The sequence below is a fragment of the Bidens hawaiensis genome, unplaced genomic scaffold (genome assembly GCF_021521415.1).
Source record: "Bidens hawaiensis isolate Kalapana, Puna unplaced genomic scaffold, B.hawaiensis_p1.1 tig00001461_1, whole genome shotgun sequence".
NCBI lineage: Eukaryota > Viridiplantae > Streptophyta > Magnoliopsida > Asterales > Asteraceae > Bidens > Bidens hawaiensis.
In genome coordinates, this window is record NW_027491082.1 from 140733 (window position 1) to 167684 (window position 26952).

A 26952-nucleotide genomic window follows, 5' to 3' on the forward strand; every position below is an offset into this window, starting at 1 on the left:
AAAATATCAAAATGCGTACACCCACGTTGTATGATGACCAGTGGCGACAAATAGGAAAGGCAACAATGACAACAAAAGTTATAGTATGGCGATGATGATGGATTTGGTGATGGCGGAGACAATGGTTGCAGCGATGGCGATGGTGTTGCGACAAGTATGGGGTGGCAACTGTTGGTGGCCACGGGTGGTTTGCGCACTTGGATAAGCTTTTAAGTTAACAAAATTAGGAGTTGCATCAATGCGTGATTACTCGCGGTGGTTGAGTTGTAATAACCACAAAAGCTAAGGAGGGTGATGAAAATTCAGAAAGTGATTCAGATAGTGATTTCAACTATGAAGATGGTGACAGAAATGATGTAGATGTAGATATGAGGGATTTTAGATTGCATACTGATTTTGAAGTTGACCAGCAGGATGCAATTGGTAGTTCAGAGAGGGTTTGGACATTGAAATGGATGATGTTATGTTGGATAATGATAGGTTGTATATAGAAAAACAAGGAGATGAGAGGGACATGGATTCTCTTTTCCATGTGGGGCAAGTTTTTGGTACAAAAGCAGAGGTGAAGGCTATGATCAAGGCACATGCAGTTGAAACAAGATGACAAATTAGGATAAGAAAAGATGATTTGATAAGGGTGAGGGCAGTGTGTGAAGGGGATATGGAAGATGGGTCTCACAGGCAGGGGGTTGGATCTAGCACTGCTAATAAAGATAAGGGACCAGACCAGAAAAATATTGGGGGTAGGGGAAAAAGGAAAGACCCACTTGCTAGTAAATGCCCTTGGGTACTGTTTTTGTCATACCAAAAGACAAGTTCATGGAAAATTACAAGGTTGGTAACTGAACATAAATACCTTCAATCTAGGCAAATTTATGCTTGCACAGCCGGGTTCCTCTCAAACCAATTAATTACTGATCTTCAAGATGACCCCAAGCTGAAAGTTAAATCTATCAAAGAAAGGTTTCAAAGAAGGTTTGAAGTTGGTGTTTCTGACATGAAAGCTTACAGGGCAAAGATGTTGGCCAAGGAACATATCAATGGAAATTTCAAAAGCCAATATGGGTTATTGAGGGATTATATTGAAGAGTTGAAGAGGACTAATCCAGATACAACAGTAAAGCTTGAATTAGAAGGATGCATAGATCCAACATCTGAGACAAGACAATTCAAGAGGATATATGTTTGCTTGGGGTCTTTGAAAAAGGGTTTTAAAGCAATAGGAAGGGATCTCTTGGGACTGGATGGGGCTTTCCTTAAAAGTGCTTGGCCTGGTCAACTTTTAACAGCAGTTGGTCTAGATCCAAACAATGGATACTACCCTGTTGCATATGCTGTTGTTGAAGCTGAAACAATGAACTCTTGGGAATGGCTCTTGGAATGCCTTGGTGATGACTTGGATTTGAACAACAGATCTAAGTTTACCTTTATGAGTGACAGGCAAAAGGTTAGTACTTTTGTTTATGTACTTTGGTAATTTATTTAACCATTAGTAGATTAGTGTTTTAGTAATGATTTGTTGTATGTACAGGGTCTTATACAAGCAGTGGATAAGTTGTTTCCTTCTGCAGAGCATAGGTTTTGTGTTAGGCACATCACAGATAACATGAGAAATATATTCAAAGGCAAGATTTACAGGGATGCTCTTTGGAAGCTGGCCACATGTACAACACCTACACATTATGAGAGAGAGATGAACAACCTAAAAAATTTAAACAAAAGGGCACATCTTTGGGTATCTAAGATCCCACCAGAAACATGGTCAAGATCACACTTTACTGGTAACTTCCAATTTTTGTCCTTTATAGGCAAGATTTACAGGGATGCTCTTTGGAAGCTGGCCACATGTACAACACCTACACATAAGTTTTGTGTTAGGCACATCACAGATAACATAAAAGGAGGGAGCGACCATATCGTGACACATACGATTTTAGGGGTTTCGTTTATTTATATATATATATTATAGATTATAAATATAAATTAATTACATTTAAAATAATTACAACAAATAAAAACTATGTATTTTCTCACGCTATTATTATCTTACTATTACTAGTCCATATAATTAAGATAATTAAGTTTCTTCTACCAACTTTTAATGTGTTAAATTTTATAAAATGACGAATATACCGTCGGCACATGCTTATTTTTATCTGCGTTTTGATTTAATTTACTTAAAACCAAGCCGGGTCAAATTTTATTAAACATTACAATAAAAATTTGACCCGGCTCAATTTTAAACAAAATTTATGCCGGCGCGCAAATGAAAATAAGCACGTCTCAATGGTACATTTGGAATTTCATAAAACTTTACATTCAAAAGTTATAAAATTAAAACCAAATATGAGTAAAATTTAATTTTAATAATATAATATAATATAATATATAAATAAAAATAAAATGTCAAGTAGGTCGTGAAAGACGAGTTTTGTGGCCAAACTGGTTGTAAAAGCGAGTTTGATGTCAAACTAGCTGTCAAATACGAGTTTAAGGCAAACCATGTAGTTGAAAACGAGTTTAAGACAAAACATTTCTTCAATTTCAAAATGGTCCTAGACAACAAGTTTATAAATGACATTGATTAAATCTTCCAAAAAGAAGGGACAAAATGGGATTCTCACTCTTTAAACGAGACATTTTGGAAATTTTCACGTTTTTTTGTCATTGTGAGACTAGCTAACTTGGTAAGCATGCTAGCCTCTTAGATAGGAGGTCTTGAGTTGAATGCCAAGCAAGAGGAAACTTTTTGTTTATTTTAGGAGGAAGTGGATAGACGTAACATTTGTTGTTAAGAAAAACTATATATTAATTACTTTTCACCCATAATTATAATAATTCGATGCGTCGGTCTAAAATATAAGTCCCAACAACGGCCAACGCAGAGGAGAGTGGGGGTGGGCCCCCTCTTTCTCCATCTCTCACACACACATTATTATATATGTATGTAAAGGGTTTAAATAAGAATAAAAAGTTTCTTAGAAATTGTAAGAACCAATATATTTTTGACATTTGACATTAAAACATATGTTAAAAGAATAATTTTAGAAAACTATGTCGGTTATAATGGTGAAAGAGTAATTCTAGGAAACTATTTCGGTTTTTGGTAACTTCTAATCTCATCCATTAGATGAGTTAATCTAATGGTTAAGACTTATTCTTACCATTCCTAGAAAACAATGTATTCTTACAATAACCCCACCCTATATATATATATATATATATATATAGAGACAAGATCAAATACATTTTATTCTTAACATGAGAATAGTGAGAACCAATTTGCCGTTATCATTAGGTTTATTTTTATAGGTATTTGATGTTTTTTTTTGTTCATATTTGCTAATTTTCGATCATGAGACGTTATAAGTATTTGCTTATATATATTTTGTTGTTATTATTAGATTTTTTCTTTTGCTGTTATAAGTATTTGCTAGTATATGCTGTTATTATTTTGTTCTTGATTTTGATTCTTTTGTTATAACTTTTTAGGTTTTTTTCTTTGTTGTTATAAATCATTATTTATGTAGATTGGTATTGTTTCTTACTTTCTTGTTTTTTTTAGAAATTGATATTATTTCCTACGTTCTCATTTTAAGATTAAAATGTACATGAACCTTCCCCTATATATATATATATATATATATATATATATAGTGGGGCGCCCAAGGGGCTTTAAACCATAGCGGGGCAGGCTTCGAAGCCTCGTGTCCATGACGTGGCACGATGGAGGGGCTTCGGTGCCCCCAACCATAGCGGATAGCCTTAGGGTGAGAGGGTGTGGTGGGGTGGGGGGGTGGGGTTAGGAGTAAGGATGGGATGGGTTGGGGGGGGGGGTAGAGAGGTTTGATACTAGACTATCGTTATCTAGTTAAAAGTATTAGAATTAGTGTTCCTAATCACCTAAGCAAGCTAGGGTAAGTAGGGTGTCGAACCACGAGGGGTATGTGGTCAGAGTAATGCGAAACTGATTCCTAACATTATGAAGTCAACTATCAACAGTGCTGATCACACTAGCAATTGATTTGGTTATAATATCAAACAAACAACTTAAGCAAGATTCAAACAATAAACAATACAAATCACACCCGGGAATCCAAGTAAGCAATTGACAGTATTCTCATGCAACCTAACAGATTAATTATCCTAAGTCAACTATAGATTGATTAACGAGCTAAACCGTAGGCATCCACAATCGCTAACACACGACACTGATTATCAAACGGTCCCTACCAGTGTGACTCAACTAAGGGCAATTGCATGCTTTCTTGTAATTAACTAGTCAACTCAACCCTACGAGCAATTATTATAGCAACCGACAAACTAATCGTTCTGATCGACAAAACCTAAACCGACTGAATGCGCTGACATACTAAACATCAATACTCATAGATTAACCAAAAGATAACTACAATTAGTTGTCCTAGTACATGAGAAAATAACTGAAAGATTACAAACTGTACATCCCGGGTATGACTCGAAAGGATTAGCCGCGATTCGTCATCTCTCGGTCTTCAATCTTGATGTTATAGATCATGTAGGTGAAGTGGAGATGATTGGAATTGATGGTTTTCTCCTTTTCTGCTCTCAAAATGGTTTTGGTAACTGCCTCCAGAGACCCCCTCTTCTCAAACACTAACTTTTCCTTATATAGGGTTCTTGAATAAAAGAAGGTGTGAGTTTTAACCCGATTGACCAGTCTGGCTCATTTGATCCTTTAAGTTAAAAAACGAAGACAATTGTTAATTGTTGTATGTTTTTACCATGACTATAAGAATGGTCATGAAAGGAAATGCAAAAAGTTATAGAAGTTTGAATGTTAAAAACATGAATTTTATTAGGGTTGACCATAGTAGTATCCCATAATAATAATAATAATAATAATCTCATGGATCGGATCGGATCCGAAATCAAAGAAAGCCCACCCACGTAACCTAACCTAACCTAACAACAATAACTGTGAATGTTGAAACCCTAAAACCCATTTTCTTTCGCACATATATCTTCCCAATCTCAAATATGGAGGCGGAGAAACGGTTGAAGAAGGATGATGATGGAGGAGATGGCGACCCGAGAAGAGTTTCGGCAATAGCGGTTGTTGCAAGCAGAGTTCCAAAATCCCAAGTAGCACGTTGCAGGGGGGTGTGCAGAGCATGGAGACGGGCTCTATCGACAGCTAAGTTTAACCGGGATCACCTCCGGAACTGCCCATTAACCATCGACAGCTATCAAGTTGCCGTAAGTGGATGCGATCTGGTCAAGACGTTTTCCTTCAACGAAGCCATCCCACCACCCGATTCCAATTCCGATTCCGATTCCGATTCCGATAGCTTACCCGAGTTATGTGTTATAGCAAGCTTGGATGGATTGGTGCTTGCAACCTTTGCAAATGAGGGTCATGGTACGTTCATATTTGTGAATCCAGTCATGCACAAGGTCGCGTATTTCGGAGCTGACCACCCTGGTTGTTTCATGTTTTCTCTTTACGATCCTGTCGGTCTCTACTATTCTGATGATGATAATGATTACAATGTTGTATGTTTTAGTCGTTATTTTGGTACCGGTCCTTGGCTAGCTTTTGTCTATTCTCGCAACCAAGATTATTGGAAATACATTGACCCCCCCCTCTTCAGTGACACTCAAGACCCACTCTTCTCCCCCTTTGACAACATCAATGTGCGGTCTCCTGCTTGCATTTGGGCTTCCCCTATTTCCTGGGGCCGAGGCCTTTATTTCCAGGCCTATACTCAGGAACGCCCTATCCGGATTATACGTTTTGATACCAACACCCAACTGTTTAAGGAAATTCCGCCCCCTCCTCTTCGGTTTCATGAAAATGAAAGCCAAGAGACTTTCTTTGCTGCAACTTTACTTGTTCTTGATGGAAGCCTTCACCTGAATGTATCCTATACAGTAGGTGATGATGGTTTGGACCGTCGGGCAGAAATGTGGAAGATGAACAAGGATGGTGATGATCACTGGGTGAAGCTCGTGGACCGCTGTCCGGCGCCTCCGCGCCGTGTATGCACAGGTTCTAACGGCGATTGGCTTGCAGTTTTGGACGAGCTTGATAATTCGTTTAAAAAAGTGCACACGGAGGACTTCAAAGCACATTATCGCCATCTTTTGCCTCCATCTCTCAAGTATCAATATAGTAGAGTGATATTTACCCCGACTTTTGTGGATCCCTGTATGCAAGAAAAGAGATCGAGTCATTGGTGGTGAACTGTTTCCTTTCCTTTCCTTGTTTTCGTTCGTTTGCTGTTTTATCAATCTTTACCTAATCATGCTTGCTTCTTATTTATTATGGACATCACTCTGCTGTAATTTTGCATTATTAAATTAAAGCTTGGTCAATGGTCTTATCATGGCTGATTGATACCGAACCAAACGGGATATTTGTTCATTTATATTGTTGGGTTCTTACACCAAGCAACCTACCTAGTGCTTGTATGCTAAACCATACCCATTAGTTCTGCAGCATTTTGATTTTTTGATGATGCTGTTCCGAATGCTGCACAGAAGAGGGCGACCCTCTTCAAAAGTTTCTTATACTTATGCAAAATTAATGAAACGCAAAAACACTTTATATTTTTGTTTTGAGAGATCAGGAAAGATTGTTTCTGCTTGTATGACTAAACCATGATATCCGTCCATATTCTGTTTGTTTTAGGCAAAACATATCATGATCAGTAAAATAGGTAAAACACAACATGACACGTGTATTCTTAAACAAACACTAGCATGGGCATGTACAATAAACAGGTTACACGCCACGCCACGCCATGTTTAACCCATTTAACCAAATCAAAGATAATAATCATTTCGGTACCATAAATAACACAACACAATCCGTTTAAAACACACCCTCACATTATGACCTTTTTTCTTTTGTTACAAATATACATACAATAATCAAACTTCAAAATCATCACGTGATGAGTTAACATGAAATGAAAATTAATCGGCTGAAAACTAGTCACTAATGTATATTGTTCATCAACTGGATCCCAACAGATATGAATCAAATCCACTGCTTCAAGAAACAAGCATCCATGTACAGTTTGACTTTTAGTCAAACTCTTGTTAATATATATGTATGCCACTATATCCAATGGCTAAAAATAAAACCACGAATTCAAGTGATTACTTTTATTCTTTTCTCGTAGCGCGTAGCCGAGACCAATAACCTGCAAATTCTATGACAAAAGCCTTCTTTTCTTCCTCATGCATGCTTTCGTTGGCACATGAGCTCAATATCTAGAAGCTTCCCAAAGGAGCTAAATTACCATACGAGCAGTGCCTTTTTACATAACCGAGTTCCATGGCCCTGCACTCGGCCCCCATCTTGGTGCAAGCAGTTGTAGGGCCCACGAATGCATTGAATAACACACATGCCATATACCAAATTCTTGCTTCTTTAAACCGATAGTGTTTTCGTTTTTTAGCTTCTGATGAAACGTCCTCCTCATGAACGTACGTACCATTAGTGGGTCGGGTTGAAAATTAGCCCAGGCTTCAGCAAGTTTTTCGGATAGTCTTATCAAAAAGATGGAATCTTGAAGATGGGTCTTGTGAAATGATATCGGGTATGGTTAGAGATAGAGACTGGAAACATTCGGGGTTGTTTTCTTTATCGATAAAGATCTTTAAACCAAAAGTTTGACACACACTCTTGACCAAGAAGATCGCATGTTTGGTACACCACACGAGCATCCGGGTGATTCCATATGCAATCAATTACCTGCATTAAGAGAAACGATTTTGACAGTCAAGCAGAGCTGGCAAAACTGCCACATCGGGTAGCCCGTCAAAGCAGGTCAGGCTGCAGGTGTCTTTTCTTTCTAAAGTTTGTTTTTTATTCATGATCTTATAGATATGCTGATTTTTTATTAACTTATGTATAGATGGAAACAGCTAGCTTCAACACTGGAACTAGATACTATATTATGGCAGTAACTCCAACAAGGCTCTATTCTTTTACGGGTATCGGATCTCCAGAGGTAATTTATTTGTCATTATGGCTCATGCTATTCTTCTTTACTGGTATTGTTGATTGCATAATTTAAATATTTTGTATTTTCAACTTAGGCTGTCTTTGCCAGTTATGTAGACCGCGCAGTGCAATTTTTATGGAGCTTCCTGGAGATATTCCAAATAGGCAAGTGCTTTATATACTTCATAGTTTTTATATTGAAGTATATATTAATAGTTAATAAATTATCTTTTAGTGAGCTGCATTAAACAAAGAAGAGCAGTGCATTTTGCTTGGCTTTCTGGAGCTGGTATCTATCATGGTGGTCTGAATTTTGGGGCACAAAACAGGTCCAGAGTTAGTTAAATTATTCTTTATGATTATCTGATTATTCATTTATATGAAATTATCCAATAAAATTGTTTTGTTGAGATCATAAGATCGTCAAACGGGGCTGTGAGTTTTGTGGAGAATAAAGCTCTTTTGGATTATTCAAAATTAGGTGATGGCGGTGAAGTGGTTAAACCTAGTTCTATTGCACTCTCAGAGTTTCACTTATTGCTTCTAATTGGAAACAGAGTGAAGGTGCAAATGAATACTTGCCTCTAATATTAAACATTTTGCAATTTATATTTTACATCCCATTAATATCTGCATCATTTAGGTTGTAAATAGAATCAGTGAGCAAATTGTGGAAGAGCTTTATTTTGACCAAACATATGAGTCGGCATCAAAGGGGATAATTGGCTTATCCATTGATGCATCTGCTGGCTTGTTATTTTCTGATCCTTACCAGAGAGACCAAGTATATTTATTTAGAACAGGTGCTGCCAGTTATTTTCTTGTTAATGTTTATAATATTATATAGTTTATATTGATTTACAGTATTATTGGCTCAAGTGGTTTGTGTATTGCAGGCTGAAACTGCCTTTTCAGCAGGGGACTTCTTTAAAGCAGCATCTTTCTTTGCTAAAGTGAGTGATTATTTTTATTATTATTATTTTTTCTTTTTGATTTTTTCTTACTTCATGTTTTAGTTAAACAAGTAACTTTTGCAGATTAACTATGCATTATCATTTGAAGAAATCACATTGAAGTTTATAAGGCATAGGTGAACAGGTATATACAGTTCTGTTTCATTCTATGAGATTTTATATAATTACGTTAATGCCATCTGCATGACGAACACGCTTCGATAATTTTTTATTGTTTCTTGAAGGATGCGCTAAGGACGTTTTTATTACGGAAGCTTGATAATATTGAGAAAGATGATAAATTTCAAATAATGATGATATCTACATGGGCCACTGAACTGTACCTTGACAAGGTTTATATTAATTTGTTTTATAATTCTTCAATTGCATATTTTCATTTATATATTATTTCAGATCAATAGATTACTGCTGGAAGACGACTCACATGAGAAGCGTAATTCAGAATACCAATCAATTCTTATGGAATTTCGTGCTTTTCTTAGTGACTGTAAAGATGTGTTGGATGAAGCAACTACAATTAAGATACTTGAAAGGTTCGTATCATTTAGTTATTATCATTATTATTAATTTATTTTGCAGTTTGTATAATTCGTGTGTTGATGTATGTTGCAGCTATGGTAGAGTTGATGAATTGGTATATTTTGCTAGTCTAATGGAACAACATGAGATTGTCATTCATCATTACATTCAGGTTTAAAAAAAAAACTGACTTCATAGTTACTTTCGGGGTTGATTAAAAATGCAGAGTTTTAAACTTCATATTGAGCCAAGAATTAGGCCTGTAAACCAATTGAACGAACATGACTGGGAATGTTAATATTTGTCTGTTTAACTTTAATCGAACAAAAGATCGAACACGGACAGTTAAACGTATGCAGTTTTCTTGGTCATGTTCGTTCATTAACAATATAAATGAACTAACATAGCTGAAAATAGATCATTAGGTTTAAAGGTTTAATAATAAAACTAGACTTAACTGTAAGGATGAGAAACAATGAGAAACAATTCAAAGAAAGGTTTGTTACAAATCTGTTGTTTTATTTGCTTGTGCGGATACAAATATGCTGTTTTATTTGCTTGTGTGAAGTTACTAACTAGATAACATGCAGCAACGCAAGGTTCAATAACTACACAATAATTGATTTACATTACCAACCTCTCGATAGCGCATGGAATATAGTGAAGGAGCAAATCAAATTTCTCAAGGAGTCTGGGAGTAAATTTCTCGTATATTCATGTGAACTAGGAGTGTCGTTTGAGTCTTTTGGTCGGGGTGTTTATGGTATATAGTGATGGAGACACTAGAGTTTATTACGGGTGCCGGTGGTTGTTTTCACGGAAGACCCGCCATTAAAGAAATGGTATGGAATTAACTACCATATATGTATTTGTCAGATTTCTCTAATGTGTAGCTTATGGATTGTTGTAGGTTGAAATCGAGGTTGCACAAGATAACAAACTCAAAATTATTAAAGGTGTTCCAGAAAATGATGGACGTGTAAAAATCAGACTGAGAGATTGATGAAATGTATTAAGTCTTTAGTTATTATAATTATTATTATTATTATGGCATGTTAATTAACCACTAAACAAAGGATGTGTGAAAGTTGAATTGAGAAGTTGGCGACATGGATTAAGTGTGTAGTCCTTTTTTATTATCATTTATGGCATGTTAAGTTGATGAAATCATCAATTACCAAAGCCAGCGGCCGGATATAATGACACGAAAATGTAGCGAATGATAGTACATGCCCTTTTGTGACAACCAACAGGTGCTAGTGAATATTCCTACTGTTGAGTGAACGTTCATGTTCATGGGTGTTTGGATGTGTTTAACTCTTATGTGAACACTCTCGGTGTTGAGTGAACATTCATGCTTTTGAATGAACATTAATAAGATTTGTAAACCAAGGACCCATTGCATTAGATGCTCTAGTTTGTTCTTAAACCATATGTTGACATTGTTCACCCACATACATGAATGTTCACTCCATAGCAAGAGTGTTCACATAAGAGTTATACACATCCATCCAAACATCCATGCATACATGAATGTTCACTCAACAATAGGAATGCTCACTCAACAACAGGAATGCTCAATCAACAATGTTCACTCATCAGTAGGAACGTTCGTAAACCCTTCCAAACACCCATTTTAGTGAATTAGTCTTTATAAAGGCATGTAACCATTTGTAATTAGAGGCTTGTATTACTCCAAGATTTACTCCTTCCATATTGTAATTAGTCTTTATAAAGGCATGTAACCATTTGTAATTGACATCAAGAATTATTATATTACACCACCTTTATAATTTACTCATGGGTTTTTCAAGATTCTCTCCAATTTGATCTTAATTCCACTTTTAGGGTTTCAATTTCAAGAAACTAGGTCTTTAATTCATCCCAATTTGTTCAAGTTTTGATTTTTACAAATACCCAGATCAGAATTGTATGCATATGCATGGACGCATGGTATGGTATCTAAATACTTGTGTTTGATCAAGATCCATTGAGAATTTGTGTCTTTAGTGATAAAGGTTTATGCTTTTTAACCTAATTTGTGTTTTTGTGCTACCAATGTAGATGTATTTATTGGAAGATAATTAAGATATTTTAAGTCATCAAGTATTTTAGTATTATTATTATTTTGTGTAGTATATGTCTATCTAGGGCAGTAAACGAACCGGACGTCTGACAAACTGTTTGGCGGGAACTGGGAAGTTCGTTTATGTTTGTTTGTTTGATACTGAGCAGACATGAACAGAGGTCGTGTTCGTTCAATTGTGTTTGTGAGTGTTCGATAAGAATGCTTGTTTATGTTTGTTCGTTAAAGGTTTTTAATACTTTTAATGACTTTTCTAATCTTGTTATGTAGATTTCAGCATAATTTTTAACTATAAAACAAAAGGATATATGAGTAGGTGATTAATTAAATTTAACATATGAATGTTCAAAAAACACAAACACAAACTTGGCAGCCGGACCGAATCGTTGACAATGATCATTCTAGGTTAGCCTAATCAAATAAAAGGTTGTTCATGTTCATTTGTGCTCGTTTGTGAACCGTTCACGAACAACTTCATTTACTTAATGAACGAACACGGGCAAAAAAATTTTGTTTGGTAGCTGTTCTTGAACCGTTCGCCTGTATGATAAAAGCTTAACACACGAACATGAACAAGGCCTGGTTCGGTTTGGCTTGGTTTGGTTCGTTTACAGCCCTATATCCATCTATGTATCTATCCTTGATACTGGTCATGCACAACTGTATTGACAGGGTTTACAAAACAGATAATGCGTACAAACTGGTGCAACGGGATCATCATCTAAATTTGGGAAACGTGGGGCCCGTACAGCTGTGTTGATGGACAGGTCAGCAAGTTTTCGTGACAACATGGAAAATCCAATATTATCTTCACTTCCAAGTATGTCAAGAAGTACTGTAAATGTAAGTCAAGAGGATGTAACTAGTTTTTTACAATGCTTGCGGTTTGACCTAAAGTCAATGGCTGCTGAATACAAGTGTAATCGCTTTGGAGATTATAAACAACTTGCAAATGCTGCACTTTGTGCACCGGATGAGCCACCGTCTGGTTTGTTTAAAAGCAAGCTGCCTTTTTATTCCCCCGAGGATCTTAAACGACTTAAGGTCGGTCTTCGCGAGTCAACTATTAAAGCCAGGTAATTTTTAAAAAAAGTTTGTTTCTTTTCTTGTATAAGATTCAGTTCATAACAATCTTTCACTTTTCAGGGAGAGAGTGAAGGTTTTTAGTGATGTATTGCCAGTGATCAACAAATGTTTTCCAAGTATACCCTCGAGGAAACGATCTCGACCCGATGCTTTTTCTGGTAGCCAAACCTTTGAGCCGAAGGTTGAAGAGAGGGGTAAAAATGTCATTCCCAACAAACGAACCAGAACGTCTATGGTAGATCAAAGGGTTTGTATAATTGTATCTTATCCGTTAATCACATATTTAAAACTTAAATTGTGATCAAGACTATATCTTATGTAGAAAAGATGCAATTCAGGGTCTGGATGGAACATTGGCAATGAAGAAAAAACGGACGGTTATAAAAGCCACCGGGTACGAGCTCAGTGTTGGCGAAACCGGTGCATTCAAGGAGTCTTGCTGGTTCAAGGTCTAGGTTAAATGATGAGTTCAGGTAATATGTTTTGTGATTATAGGTTATGCTTAACGTTGACTTTTTAATTAAAAGTCAATATTTTGATGTAGGTCAGGAGCTGCAAATGGCAAGTATGCGTTCTTCCATCCCGAGGCCCGAGCAGGATAACACATCAGTTCTGCATGACAAACGAGATCAAACTACGACAAATGTCAGACCTTTATGTGGCTCATTTCTACCACAAATTTTAGCCCAAAACTTGTTAAAATGACGAAAATGCCCTTAAAATTTTAAGGAAGACAAAAGTTACCTTTGATGAGGTGTCGGCATATTCTAGGTTAAACTTGTATTTTCGACGAAGTTAAAAAGGCATTTTTGTCATTTTGCGTGGTTATGGCCTGCATTGGTATCAATGAAACGAAAGACATACTTGGGTGGTGTACCAAATGCATGTTAAATGACAAAAATGCCCTTACGAGTTTGAAAAGACAAAAGCACCTTTGATGATTGTCAACATGTTATAGGTTAAACCTATTGTATTTAGAAAACAACTGAGGTCATTTTTGTCATTATGCATGTTTTTAGCCAGATTCGGTAATGATAAAAAACAGATACATAAATCGGGTGGCCTATAAAGCAGTTTCAATATCATGTTAATCAGGGACAATGTTCGCCAAGACTTGATTTCTGGTACCCCTCATCGACCACTAAACCACAAGCAGTTGCATGCGGTCCAAGATCAGGGCCAAGTGGGGTCCCTAAGTTGACCCACGGTCAACCCGCAACCATTTCCAACGGGTCAAACCCTGGTCTTATTACCTCAACTAACCGTAAGCGTGGGCCATCAACACGGTCTCCATCTCCACCTGTGGCCCAGTGGGCTGACCGTAGGCCCCAGAAAATATCACGGACAGCTAGACGAACAAACGTTACTCCTCTTTTATCCACCAACGGCGAACTCCTGCCTTTAAATAACGGTGACATAAGTGAAAATGGTCGCGGGTTTGCAAAAAGATTTCCCGCCAATTCTCCTAAGCAATTTAAATCAAAAGGTGACCATAATAATGTTACACTATCAGAAAGTGAGGACTCGGGGGCTGCTGAAATCAGATCTTTTGGGAAGTCGGAAGAATTTGTAGATAAAGATAGAATCAATGGTCAAAAGAAGTCAACCTTAGTCGGGCCCGCCAGAAAAAATAAGCTTTTGAACGCGAAGCATCATAGAACCACAAGGGGTTTAGCCTCTGCACGATCCGACAAACAGCTTAGAAATGGTTTCACTTTCATGTCCTTTGTTACTTATAAAAGTTTAAAGTTTCATATAATAAATAAAACATTAATAAAACTCAAATGTTGATGATGTGTTCACAGTAAAATAGGTCGTCCTGCCACACGAAAACTCTCGGGCCGCCAAACGTAAACACGTCAAAAGCATTCTGAGCTTTTGGCTGCTGCTAATGCTGTTATGAATCCTGGTATTGTTCTGTTGTCTTTTTCGTTAATACTTCTCATTAGGATACTGTTTTATTTGGTTCTAATTGGTAGGTTTGTAAACGAACCGAAAGTTCAGTAAATTGTTCAGCTGGATGTTCTTTTACTTAATAAACGATAAAAAAAATTGTGTTCATTTAGTTGAACATGACCACATGTCTCGTTCGTTCACTTATGTATGTGAATGTTCGTTCGTTTACGTTTGCTATTGTACGTTTGTTCGTTTATTTATTCATTTATGTGTTAGGCTCGTTAAATTTTGTCAAGTTTTATTAAATTAACGTATCACCGATTGCAATCTTGTCTGCTTTTATTAAATTTTTAGGCCCAACAGATTTATATTCGCGTTTACTTTTAATTGGTGTTCGCTCTGTTACATCCGTTCATATATGTTCAGTTATATTCATTTGTTTATGTTCGTCTACGTTTGTTAACGAACATGAACACGCTCATTTTCTTAAACGTGTTCGTCGTTAAGCAACAATAAAAGACTAAAACTCACCTTCTAAGACGAACGCAGAGGGAGGGCACAAGTTGTAACCGACAATGGCATCATATATTAATCCGAGCGCACTTATTATTAAACTAGGATAGAGCCCGTGTGATACACGGGTGGCTAAAAAAATAAAACAAAATGGAATGTTGTGAATCTATAGCAATTAAGAAAGATAAGGCTAACATCGATTCATCATAGTTGAGTTGGTAAGCCACAAACATTTTATAAGAAAGGTAGTCAGTTCGATTTTCACCAACAACATATTTTTCATTTTATGCTTCATGAAAGGGAAATTGTAAAAATAGAAACTTGTGCACTTGACAGCCTATGTGGAGGATCTAACTGAACGACATGTGAAAATATTGTGTTGCTTTAATAGTATAGGTAGAGGTAGATGTATGCTACAACTTTTAGGAAAACATTGTCATGCTATTTACTACACGGATGGAACAATCTAAAAACAAACTGGTGACCATCTCCCATTCACTTATTTCGGTCATGATAGCGCCTGTCTCCCGCTCCTCCATTGTATTTTCATTGTTCTACAACTCCAATAGTATATTATTATCTTATCTAGTGAGTAACACATTTAAATTTAATCATTGTAATATTTACTGTCACACCCTGTCATGGGGGTCTGGTCGTTTTATGTACAAATTGGTACCAATGTAAGCAGCGGAATATCATTAATAAAAATGAGCTACAATGTATGTACTATGTATTTAAAACAAGGTGTAACTACACAACTATCTCTTCTCTGACACTGCTGCAATCCGTGTTAGGTTTTTCTAATCTCCTTGGCATCTAATCTTCATTGTTCTTGTTCGGCATACGCCTCTATCCTTAGGCATACTCATTACCATGCTAATCCAAATTGCTATCCATAAGGTACCTGAATACATGCTAAAAAGCGTCAACTAAAAAGTTGGTGAGTTCGTGAATTTAGCTCACATACACATAAAAGAGTTAATTATAGCAGCGCGCTAGTTTGCGTATATGTAAGTATAAAGCATGGTGCACATCAATCAAGTCCACAATCAATCCTGCATTCAATCATAAGCCTCCCCTCGACTTACAACCGAACGGCACCCGTCCCCGTTATTACTCTGCCAAGCAATAATCCAAACGTTAGGTCATATGCCGCAACGGTCCGCAGACCTCAGTGTGGTTTACCCGACATAGGGTCACTGTGCGTGGAGGTCTTCCAAATAGTACTACCCATACGAGCCATAGGCTCACTCCCTGAGTTAATGATTGCGTAATTTAAAGTGGGACAAAAATATGGCAGAAAACAAGTCTTGATAAACATTACACCATAAGTAAAACCAACATGTATCCAGCCCAAAAAGTTTAAGTAAAAAGGGGTAGCACGAAACTTACCTCAGTCCGTATGCAATATGTGTAAATAGATGATGACCTATGAGCTTGCAACAATGCTAGACACCACCAAGTATGCCTAGTATATATATGTGGTAAGTAATCTGACAACAATGTAACATTTGTCATTGGCGTTGTCGTTCGATTGAGCTCGTTTGGTATGTTGAAGTGTAGTGACTTATATTCGGTTGTCTAGTAATATAAGTTTGGTTCCCCATGTCAATTTGTGATGGATAAACCCTAATGTTAATATAGATTCTAATAGCAATCTCTAGTATTATGTATAAGTCGCCCCAAGTGTTAACTAACATAATAGGCTTTAAACAAACAAAGTTTCCTTCTTAAGAAAGTTCACACATATATAAGTTTATAGCATTGGTATCACATATTAAGTCACATAATTCATGTATAATAAGTAAGCATCATAATATGCAACTTTGTCGAGTTCGACAAAGTAACTATTCTTAACAAGTTTGACTTCCGTTAAGTTTCGGATGTCAAACGACTTCGCATTTATAATAAACATATATCATTTACAATTCTGCTAATTTCAGCAAGTTTCAAATGCATGGTCTCGGTTCCCGTACTTCGTTTAAGTGGCAAAATGCATTAACTTAAGTATAGAAATTCCACCGAATGTTTTCAAATAGTTTATAGTTAAAGTATAAACAAAGGTATATAATAAATAACTTACCAAATGTTATAAAAGCTTATGTTTTTATATTTTATAAAACTCTTTGTTCGGTCCATGACGGTTTAACCGTAAACCGCGTTCAATTGTCTTTTCTTGCAAAAATAAGGCAATGCAAGTAAGTAAAATATTCTATATTATTAAAATAAAGAACTTTATTTATACTTTTCATAAGAAAACACTATTCTATGTATTTTCATTTACTAGCGTCTATTGTATGAGCTAGAATGAAAATATCGCGTAGATGCGCATCGTTCGGTTTTCTAAGTAAAATGTTTATACCTTATGATGAAATACATTATTTTAAGTTATAATGATTTGTTAAACTTTCAGTTCAAAAAGCATGGTTTATAATAAAGTTTGGTTCTAAGACCGGTTAAGCGTTCGGTTAAAGCTAACCGTTAAATAGTTATGTCTTATTTAAATTACTTTAAATAAAACATGTTCTAAAAATAATTTTATGCAAGTAGTTATTTATATATCATTACCGTTATTTGAAATATCTTCATGACAAATTAGATAAGTAAGTATTGTACGCCGGTTTAACCAAATATAATGTTTTATGTTACTTTCATAAATATTGTTTTTATAAAATGGGTTTATGACTTTATACTTCATTCTTTAAATAAAGTGTTTAAGTTAAATAAAGTATTTAGATTGTACAAAACTATATTACAACTACGTCATTATCGTTATTTAAGATAGTAACAAGTAATATTACAAGTAGAGCTAGTAATGATGGTACTAACACGTATGAGCAATAATAAGCTATGACCACATTTGTCACATAAAAATGCGTATAAGATGATTAATAATCTATTCGAGTGATGTTTACGAAAATGGTTATCTAAATAAACTTAATGATTCATTAAAATTTATAATGCAACCTCAATAACTATAATAAGTTATGACGCCTCGAGTCGTGTATGTGCATGGTTATCGGTTATTGTTTCGTTTCCGCCATGCTCCACTAACAAGTAATAGTATAGATAGTCACTAGTTATCATGTATTGGAAAAGTTAAAATATAAAAGGGGTACAAAACAGAATTTTGAGAAGGATTTGTGATAAAAAAAAAACCTTTTAAAAGAAAATTAAAAATAATAATAATAAAAAAATCATAATTCAAAATATAAATAAAAACGAAAAAAACGAAAATCCCCCCCCCCCCCCCCCCCCGGCGTCATTCCCGTTAGAATCTTTGTTGAGAAAAATAATAAACCCCCAAATCAAATTGATTTTCGATCAAGCTTTCTTTCTTCCATTCTTACACAAACGACCAATTTCAAAAGGTGATTCGAAGACTCCTGCCAAAAGATCATAGCCATTACACTCCTGGAAATGCCAAAGCTTCTTAATATAGAATCCTGTCAAATATACCAAAATAAAATGGTGAAAACATGTCAAATACATGAAAATGAAATGGTCAAAATTGGTCAAATACCAAAATGGAATAATTAAACTGTGTAAAAAAAACATGCTCAAAACAAACCTAATTCTTACTAAAGCTTCCTAACCACAAATTCATTAACAAAATGGCGTGGCGTGTATTGCAGCTTAACCCCTACCAAAACCCGAGGCATCATCATCGAACAGTTTGCCGAAGGTATCGATTGTAATGGCAACGAAGCAGCAGCAGCAAGAACACGAAGCGGGTTTGAATAATTTAACAAGCAGTGACGGTAGAGATGAAGTTATTAATGCTGCTTAAAGCTCGCTTCATAATTGCCTCTCCGAGACCAATATTCATCTTAATATTCCTGCTCTCAAATCTAAAACCAGAGGCAAGGTAAATAAGCACTTGTTTGATGATGATTATTATTATTAGAAATAATAATAATATTATTATTATTATTGGACACACGACTGTCCTGTGCAGATAGCGCGCATCCCGATGAACTTGATGAGGAGTTTGATAACTTTCCAACTAACCGTTATCCGGATGAGATGAGAATGCGGTATGACCGGTTAAGGAGTATGGCGGGGCGGATTCAGACGGTGGTTGGGGATTTGGCGACTCAAGGGAAATGGCTCCAGGCTTTGCTGAGCTGGCCGGATCCTAGGGTTACATATACGGGCCCAATGATTCATTATTGTAAGCTTCTGGTCATGAAAATTGTCCAAGACTCCTAGTATTTTTTTCAGTATGCATCTGGTTTTGTTTATACCAAATGTCAAATGACAACAAGGCCAGACAATAGTGCCTTTGATGAGGTGCCAATGTGTTATAAGGTTAAAGTGCTTGTCTTTACAAAACAGTTAAGGGCATTTTCGTCACATGGCATGTCTTTGACCAAAATTTTACAAATGAAACCATATGCATAGGTTAAAGGAGATTTAATATATATGAGTGGCGTGCAGGCCTGTTAACAAACCGAACGGACATGAATGGAGCATTTCGCGTTCGCATGTTTAACTTTAACCGAACAAATGGTCGAACAAGAACAACTAAATGAATGGGGCATGTTCGTCAACAATATAAACGAATGGCTCATGAACGTAAACGAATGAACATAATGCGTAAACCTAGTTAAAAGTATTGTGGTAGCAATGCGTTGGGCCTATGAATTATGAAAACCAAATTAAGTTGCAACGGGCCAAAAATATTTAAATGAAATGAATATATCAATGAATGTAAACGAATGAACTCCAACAAACGTAAACTAATGAACATAAATGAAAGCAAATGAACAAATTAACAATGAAAGCAACGTAAACGAAAATTCATTAAAGAACATTCATGAACTAAATGAATGAATGAATGAATGAGACATGTGTTCATCGTCGTTCGCTTAACTAAATGATCAAATTGTTTTGTTCATGTTCATCCGTTTATTAAATTAACAAACATAAACGGACTTTGCTGAAGTACATGAATTGTTCATTGAACGTTCGGTTTGTTTGCAGACTTAGTGGCGTGGCCTTCACATACATATTTAAATGACTAAACTACCCTCGTCTTCTTCATCTATGAGTTTGAATTTATATTTGTTTTTACACTATATATCAATCAGTCAATCAATCATACCCAGTGGAATCCCACCAATAGGCACACCATACCTCTATCTCAGAGAATAGAGAGGTGGCTTCCAGATTGACCCTCATCTCTAAAAATCATATATATGAGGGAATATAAAAGGAAATCAATTTCAGGAGTAATATAATAATAGTAAATATAATAACACATAATAATAACAATACATAAATAGATAAAGATAATAAAAATAAAATACAAAAAAGAAAATAAAACTCATATTCATAAATTCAAGGACTTGATACTCAAAAGGTGCAATTTTTTCTCAATTTGCAGGATAGAGAAAAGTTTAAACTGGAAAGTCCACAGTCATACCATTACTTAAATCAGTCAAAATCGTTTGAGCTTGAAGGCGTAAGATGAATATCTTGCTACCAGAAGAGCAATGGACATTCTTGGAATCAGTGAAGAAGAACAGGTTCATATATATCTTATTATTATTATTATTCTTGTTTTTTTTTATTTCTAACATTTCACAGATTTTTCAGGATGCAATATTTAGGGTTGTAGCTGCAATTCTTCATCTTGGAAATATTGAGTTTGCAAAAGGAGAGGAGATCGACTCTTCGGTTCTTAATCCGGATGTGGTGAGAATGCAGTATGACCAGTTAAGGAGTATTGCGGGGCGGATTCAGACGGTTGTTGGGGATTTGGCGACTCAAGGGGAACGGTTTCAGGCTTTGCTGAGCTGGCCGGATCCTAGGGCTACTGCATTGTTTCTGATATTTTGTTTGGCTGTTGCAGTTGTGCTTTATGTGACACCATTTCAAGTTTTGGCGCTTATTTATGTTATGTGTTGAGACACCCCAAGTTCAGGCATAAGTTACCTGGTGTCCCGCTTAATTTCTTCAGGAGGCTGCCGACTAAGACTGATTCTATGCTGTGATCAAGCAATGGGATGTAAGTGGTTCGATTTGGATTAGATGTTTATGTGTTCGGTTATGTGACGGGTTTTGGTAATTGCAGTCCCATACCCTTTACTACCTAGGGGTGCGCGCACTAAATAATAAACCAATCCAAAACTTAACTGAAACAAAGACCCGTGGTTTGGGTTTATGTTTTTGTAATATAGATTTTCATTTTCGTAAAAATTTCATAAATAAAGCAACCCAAATATTTTAGTCTAGATTTATAATAATAAATTACTTATTAATTAACAAAAAGATTTAGCCCCAAATTAATTATTTTTGGGGCATTTTTTCAGCACAAAAATTTCAAATGGCAAAACCGAAAAGACGAAGCAGAACCAAACCCAATCCAAAAACCGAATAAAACTGAAACTAAACAATTTTTAAAGTTCAAAAACCTAAATTTTTGTTTGAATATGATTCATAATAAAGTTGTTTAATTATCCTTTATGTTTCATTGTTTATGATTCCGGTTGTTTAAGTTAGGGTGAATTACACCCCGTATTAATTAGTATTGTTGTTATCAGGTCCTTTCGGTCAAGGTATTGCCAATGTTGTTGGTCTGGGAAGCATTTGGCTGCTCGTTACAACAAACCTGATGCCGAGGTTGTTAAACCACTACACGTAAGATTTTAAATTTCTTTTTGGGTGTTTTACATGTCCAACTATATCCCACAAAGGTTTGCGGGTTCTGCTTCAGATGCTACATTCTTGGGGATGGCTGTCAAATGGAAGGGATTGCAAACCAAGCGTGTTAACTTGTTGGCCACTAGGGACTTGGAAAGCTGATTGCACTACATGATGACACCCACATCTGCATTGACCAATGGTTTGAAGCTCTTGGGTGGGAACTTAATCTGGATGACGAATGGAAATACTGGTTATGATGAAATCCGTAAAGAAGCTAAAGTTGAGGCTTATAAGCCTACTTTGATCAAGATAACTAACCATATGATTTTGTTGAATTCAAAAGAAATCTGGCATCTTTTGGTGTTTTTGCCTGAGGTTTTCTTCTAACTTGTAGGTGACAACCGGCGACAACAATCGATTTTGGGTCGCCTTGTCACCGACGACAACAATCGATTTTGGGTCACCAAACAAGGCGAATTCATAGTGTCCATGGTGCAGCTTTGGGTGATGCAATCAGACAAAACCTTGGATGGCCTTATGAGCCATTCCCTGTACCAGATGATGTGAAGATGTATGCAAAAATCTTAAAAGGTTCAAACTTTTAAACCTGTCTGAATTATGCAAAAAATCTTAAAGCTTCAAACTTTTTTACCTGTCTGTATTAGGGTTTCTTGAAGCTAGCTCTGGAGATCCGATACCCGTAAAAGAATAGAGCCTTGTTGGAGTTACGGCCATAATATAGTATCTAGTTCCAGTGTTGAAGCTAGCTGTTTCCATCTATACATAAGTTAATAAAAAATCATATTTATAAGATCATGAATAAAAAATAAACTTTAGAAAGAAAAGACACCTGCAGCCCTTTAAAAGCTTCTAGCATATCAGATAGTTGAAATATAAATTTTACATATTTCTCCCTCTTGTCTTTCTCATCAACAGCAATTTCATGCAGTTGACCATTATCAGTACCAAGAATAACCTCTCGTGTGGAAGCTGTTATAAAAAACCAGTATTTATTGTAACATACAAGAAAGTGATAATTTATCATGTGATGGTGGAAGATTAAAATATTATTAAATTCTAAGTAACCTTCAGTTATCTGTTGTCTATTCCAGGCAACAGTGTTGATCACAAGGCCTTTAAGTTTGGTCAACACTCTAGGCTTTGGCCACTTTGCGTGCATGTAGTACGTATCCGTTTCCAATTACATTGGCAAGATGATGACTGCCTCCAGGATCAACAAACACTCTGTGAATAGAAGATTGATCACCACGAGCTGCAGAGAGATCAATATCTAAAGTCACATGATCAACGACAAATATACATGATTAGTACTTAAACAAGAATACAAAGCAAAGCATATGAGATCGATTACCATAAGAATCACCAACACCAAAATCATGTCTGATTAGCCACCCAGTACTGGTTCCAAGAACAATGACATCGTTTCCAGACGCCATACAGGTAAAAACTCCATGGCCTTTTGCTGCATATCTTTCAAGAAGATCAACAGTAAACATCTGCCTTTTGTAATCCATCTTCCCCAGAGACCAATTTTGGAACCCTAAATCAACAAACAAGGAGTGAATATAACCCAACCCAACCCAACCCAACCCATGTATAGATTTATACTTTCATTGAAGACTTTTATCAAGCAACAGGATTGATAAAAATCAAAATCAGGCCGTTGCTAGATACACGCCTGTTTCCTATATTACAAATAAATAATAATAATAATAATTATTATTACTACTACTACTACTACTACTACTACTACTATTACTATTACAATTATGATTATGATTATTATTATTATTATTATTATTATTATTATTATTATGGACACACGACTGTCCTGTGCAGATAACGCTCATCCCGGTGAACTTGATGAGGAGTTTGATAACTTTCCAACTAACCGTAATCCGGATGTGGTGAGAATGCAGTATGACCGGTTAAGGAGTATTGCGGGGCGGATTCAGACGGTGGTTGGGGATTTGGCGACTCAAGGGAAATGGTTTCAGGCTTTGCTGAGCTGGCGGGATCCAAGGGCTACTGCATTGTTTCTGATATTTTGTTTGGCTGTTGCGGTTGTGCTTTATGTGACACCATTTCAAGTTTTGGCGCTTATTTATGTGTTGAGACACCCCAAGTTCAGGCATAAGTTACCAGGTGTCCCGCTTAATTTCTTCAGGAGGCTGCCGGCTAAGACTGATTCTATGCTGTGATCAAGCAATGGGATGTAAGTGGTTCGATTTGGATTATATGTTTATGTGTTCGGTTATGTGACGGGTTTTGGTAATTGCAGTCCAATACCCTTTAATACCTAGGGGTGCACACTAAATAATAAACCGATCCAAAACTTAACTGAAACAAAGACCCGTGGTTTAGGTTTATGTTTTTGTAATCACTAACTGAATTTATAGATTTTCTTTTTCGTAAAAATTTCATAAATAAAGCAACCCAAATATTTTAGTCTAGATTTATAATAATCAATTACTTATTAATTAACCCCAAATTAATTATTTGGGGCATTTTTTTCAGCCCAAAAGTTTCAAATGGCAAAACCGAAAAGACGAAACAGAACCAAACCCAATCCAAAAACCGAAAAAACTGAAACTAAATGTTTGAGCTCAAAATCTAACACAAGGCTTAGCTCAAAACCTTCATTGCCATAATATATCAAAAGTGGCACAAGTAGAAATCGAACTTTGGTCTCCATTGGAGAGACCCAAACCTCTTACCACTAGGTCACAAGTGGGGGATTAACTCATTTACACATAACTTTTTAGTAGAGGTGGCAAATGGGTTGGGTTGGGTCGAATGGGTCATGGGTCAAAATGAGTTTGGGTCAGAATGGGACAACTAAAAAAAAGGTTGTTTTGGTTTGGGTCAGAATAGGTTAGGGTTGGAACGGTTTTTTTTTTTTGGAACAAGAATAGCGGTGGAAACATTTTTGTATTTTTATACTTTTTGTTTTTTATTTATATTTTGAGTTGTGATTTTTTTATTTTTTTTATTTTTCTGAGGAGTTTTCTATTAAGATTAAAAACCCCTTAAAAAATATTAAGAAATAATAATAAAAAAATCATAACTCAAAATATAAATCAAAAACAAAAAAAGTAAAAAAACCAAAATGTTTCCTCCGTCGTCCTCGTTCCATAAAAAAATAATAATAAAAAAACAACTGAGAAATCGACATAAATGAAACAAAAAGCCATAACCGAACCAAATCAATCGAAATCAAAAAAATCGATCAAAACGAAACTAAAAATACTGAAACCGAACAAAAACGAAACTAAAAAAGTGAACAAAAACGAAACAAAAAACCAAAAATGAGTCCGGAATTGACCAAAAAGAAACCAAAACCAAGCACGCCCTGTGTGAAAACTCGTGTTGGCTTGAAACGTGAACCGAACCCGTCCCAATCTCAAACCCGTTTCGTGCCGAAACCTGTCTCATGCGGAACCCATACCAATCCAAAACCTGCCACGTTTCCTTAGGGCACTAACCCACATCGACCCATTTCTTTGAATATGTTGACCCATTATGACTCGAAAATAACAAGATGAAATTTCAAATGACCCATTTTGACCCATTTAGTTAAAATCTTTGACCCAAACCAACCCATTTAATTTTTAAAACAACCCAAATTGACCCATTTGAAATGGTTTGGGTCAAGATGACACTCCAAATGCTCATTGAATATGTCGACCCATTTTGACTCGAAAATAACAAGATGAAATTTCAAATGACCCATTTTGACCCATTTAGTTATAATCTTTGACCCAAACCAACCCATTTAATTTTTAAAACAACCCAAATTGACCCATTTGAAATGGTTCTTTTTAGAATGGATATGCCTAAATCATTCTTTTGGACAATACAATGAGCATTTGGATTGTCATCTTTTATGTGTAACTGTGTAAGCAAAGAAGCAAACATGTGGTATTACCATAAGATGATATGGTAATTTTTACCTGATTATCAGATGCATTGTAGTTCCAAACGCTTAATATATCCTCGCTGAAACAAATGATAAGCACGACCCCACATGATATATTCACTGTAATCAAGTTGATCGTCTATCAATGTTAAGACCTGGCACTGATTCCAGCAACGAAATGAAAAATTAATAGAAGATAATCAAAATACACATATAGAAACCTACAATACCGATAATGAAACAAAAAGATACCCACTTTAATATTAGAGTTTGCATCACACTTTCTTAATATATTCTTCATAAATAGATTACTAAAACAAAGGTGGCCCGCTTTCCTTACCAAATCCTCCCAGAAACGTCATGAGACAGCCTTTTTAAATCCTATGATCCACTTATTGAGAATTGGTTTTGAATATTTGGAATGGCTTCACTTTTGATTAACCACAAAGGTGGTATTCATAGATAATTACAAGCACTAATAAAGGAGCAAAATAAGCTACGGTTACAACATCCTGACTACCTAAAATATACAAATATTTTTTTTTGTTTTGAACGGTGAACATTGAATTGCCTAGATACCTCGTATGCCGCCGCCAGTTGGCCTAACCCAGCCATACAGATACCTTAAGCGCACTAAGTTATCTCTAGTTCCGTGGGACAACCCGCCCGCCTGAAGGCCCACTTGTGGTAAAACCGGAGATCACAATGATCCCGATCCTCCTTTACTGAGCAACCATGTCCCCTCCAAAGTGTTGCCAGTGGGAATCAAACCTGAATCACTTTGTACCAGTACACCACAATGGAAGTTGCAAAATATATACAATATTTGAATTTGAAAATATATATATTATATATGTACATTTAAGATTATTGGTATTGCTAATACCACTTACCTGTTAGGAACAAAGCGGCGCGCGGAAGCGAAACAGCACACACATGCACAACGATAAACACACATAAACGAAAATATAAACGACACAAGAATTTAACGTGGTTCGGTCCCCGCGAGGGGACCTACGTCCACGGGCTGCAACTAGGTTTTCTTATTAGCTCAGAACCAAGATTACAATTACATGATGGGATATATATAATAAACAAGATTAGGGTTAAACATAATTAGGAGCCAAAACCGGGCCTTCTAATAAAACCGGCCCAAAGGCCTTCATAACCCAACAATCTCCCACTTGAAGGCCTTGCGATAAATTCCAGCCTGCCATCCAAGTAAATATAACAATCTCATTCATCCAGTAACTCTAGTAATCTTCAGTAATAGAAATCAACCAAGCCTCCA

At 36.1% G+C, this 26952-nt stretch overlaps 1 protein-coding gene and 1 pseudogene across 1 annotated transcript; one reads left to right on the top strand and one right to left on the bottom strand.

Moving 5' to 3' along the window:
• Window positions 1–23277, bottom strand: part of LOC143578102 (vacuolar sorting protein 18-like) — a 50820-nt pseudogene extending 27543 nt beyond the window's left edge.
• A 279-nt stretch (window positions 23278–23556) lies between these two features.
• On the top strand, window positions 23557–23943 carry LOC143578106 (FT-interacting protein 3-like). Its single transcript, XM_077061770.1, has one exon. The coding sequence runs from the start codon at window positions 23557–23559 to the stop codon at window positions 23941–23943; it is 387 nt and encodes a 128-aa protein (XP_076917885.1).
• The last annotated feature ends 3009 nt before the right edge of the window (window positions 23944–26952 follow it).

Bases quoted from the DNA above. Each gene is read 5' to 3' on its own strand.
- LOC143578106 (XM_077061770.1), top strand. From the start codon at position 23,557: ATGGACACACGACTGTCCTGTGCAGATAACGCTCATCCCGGTGAACTT.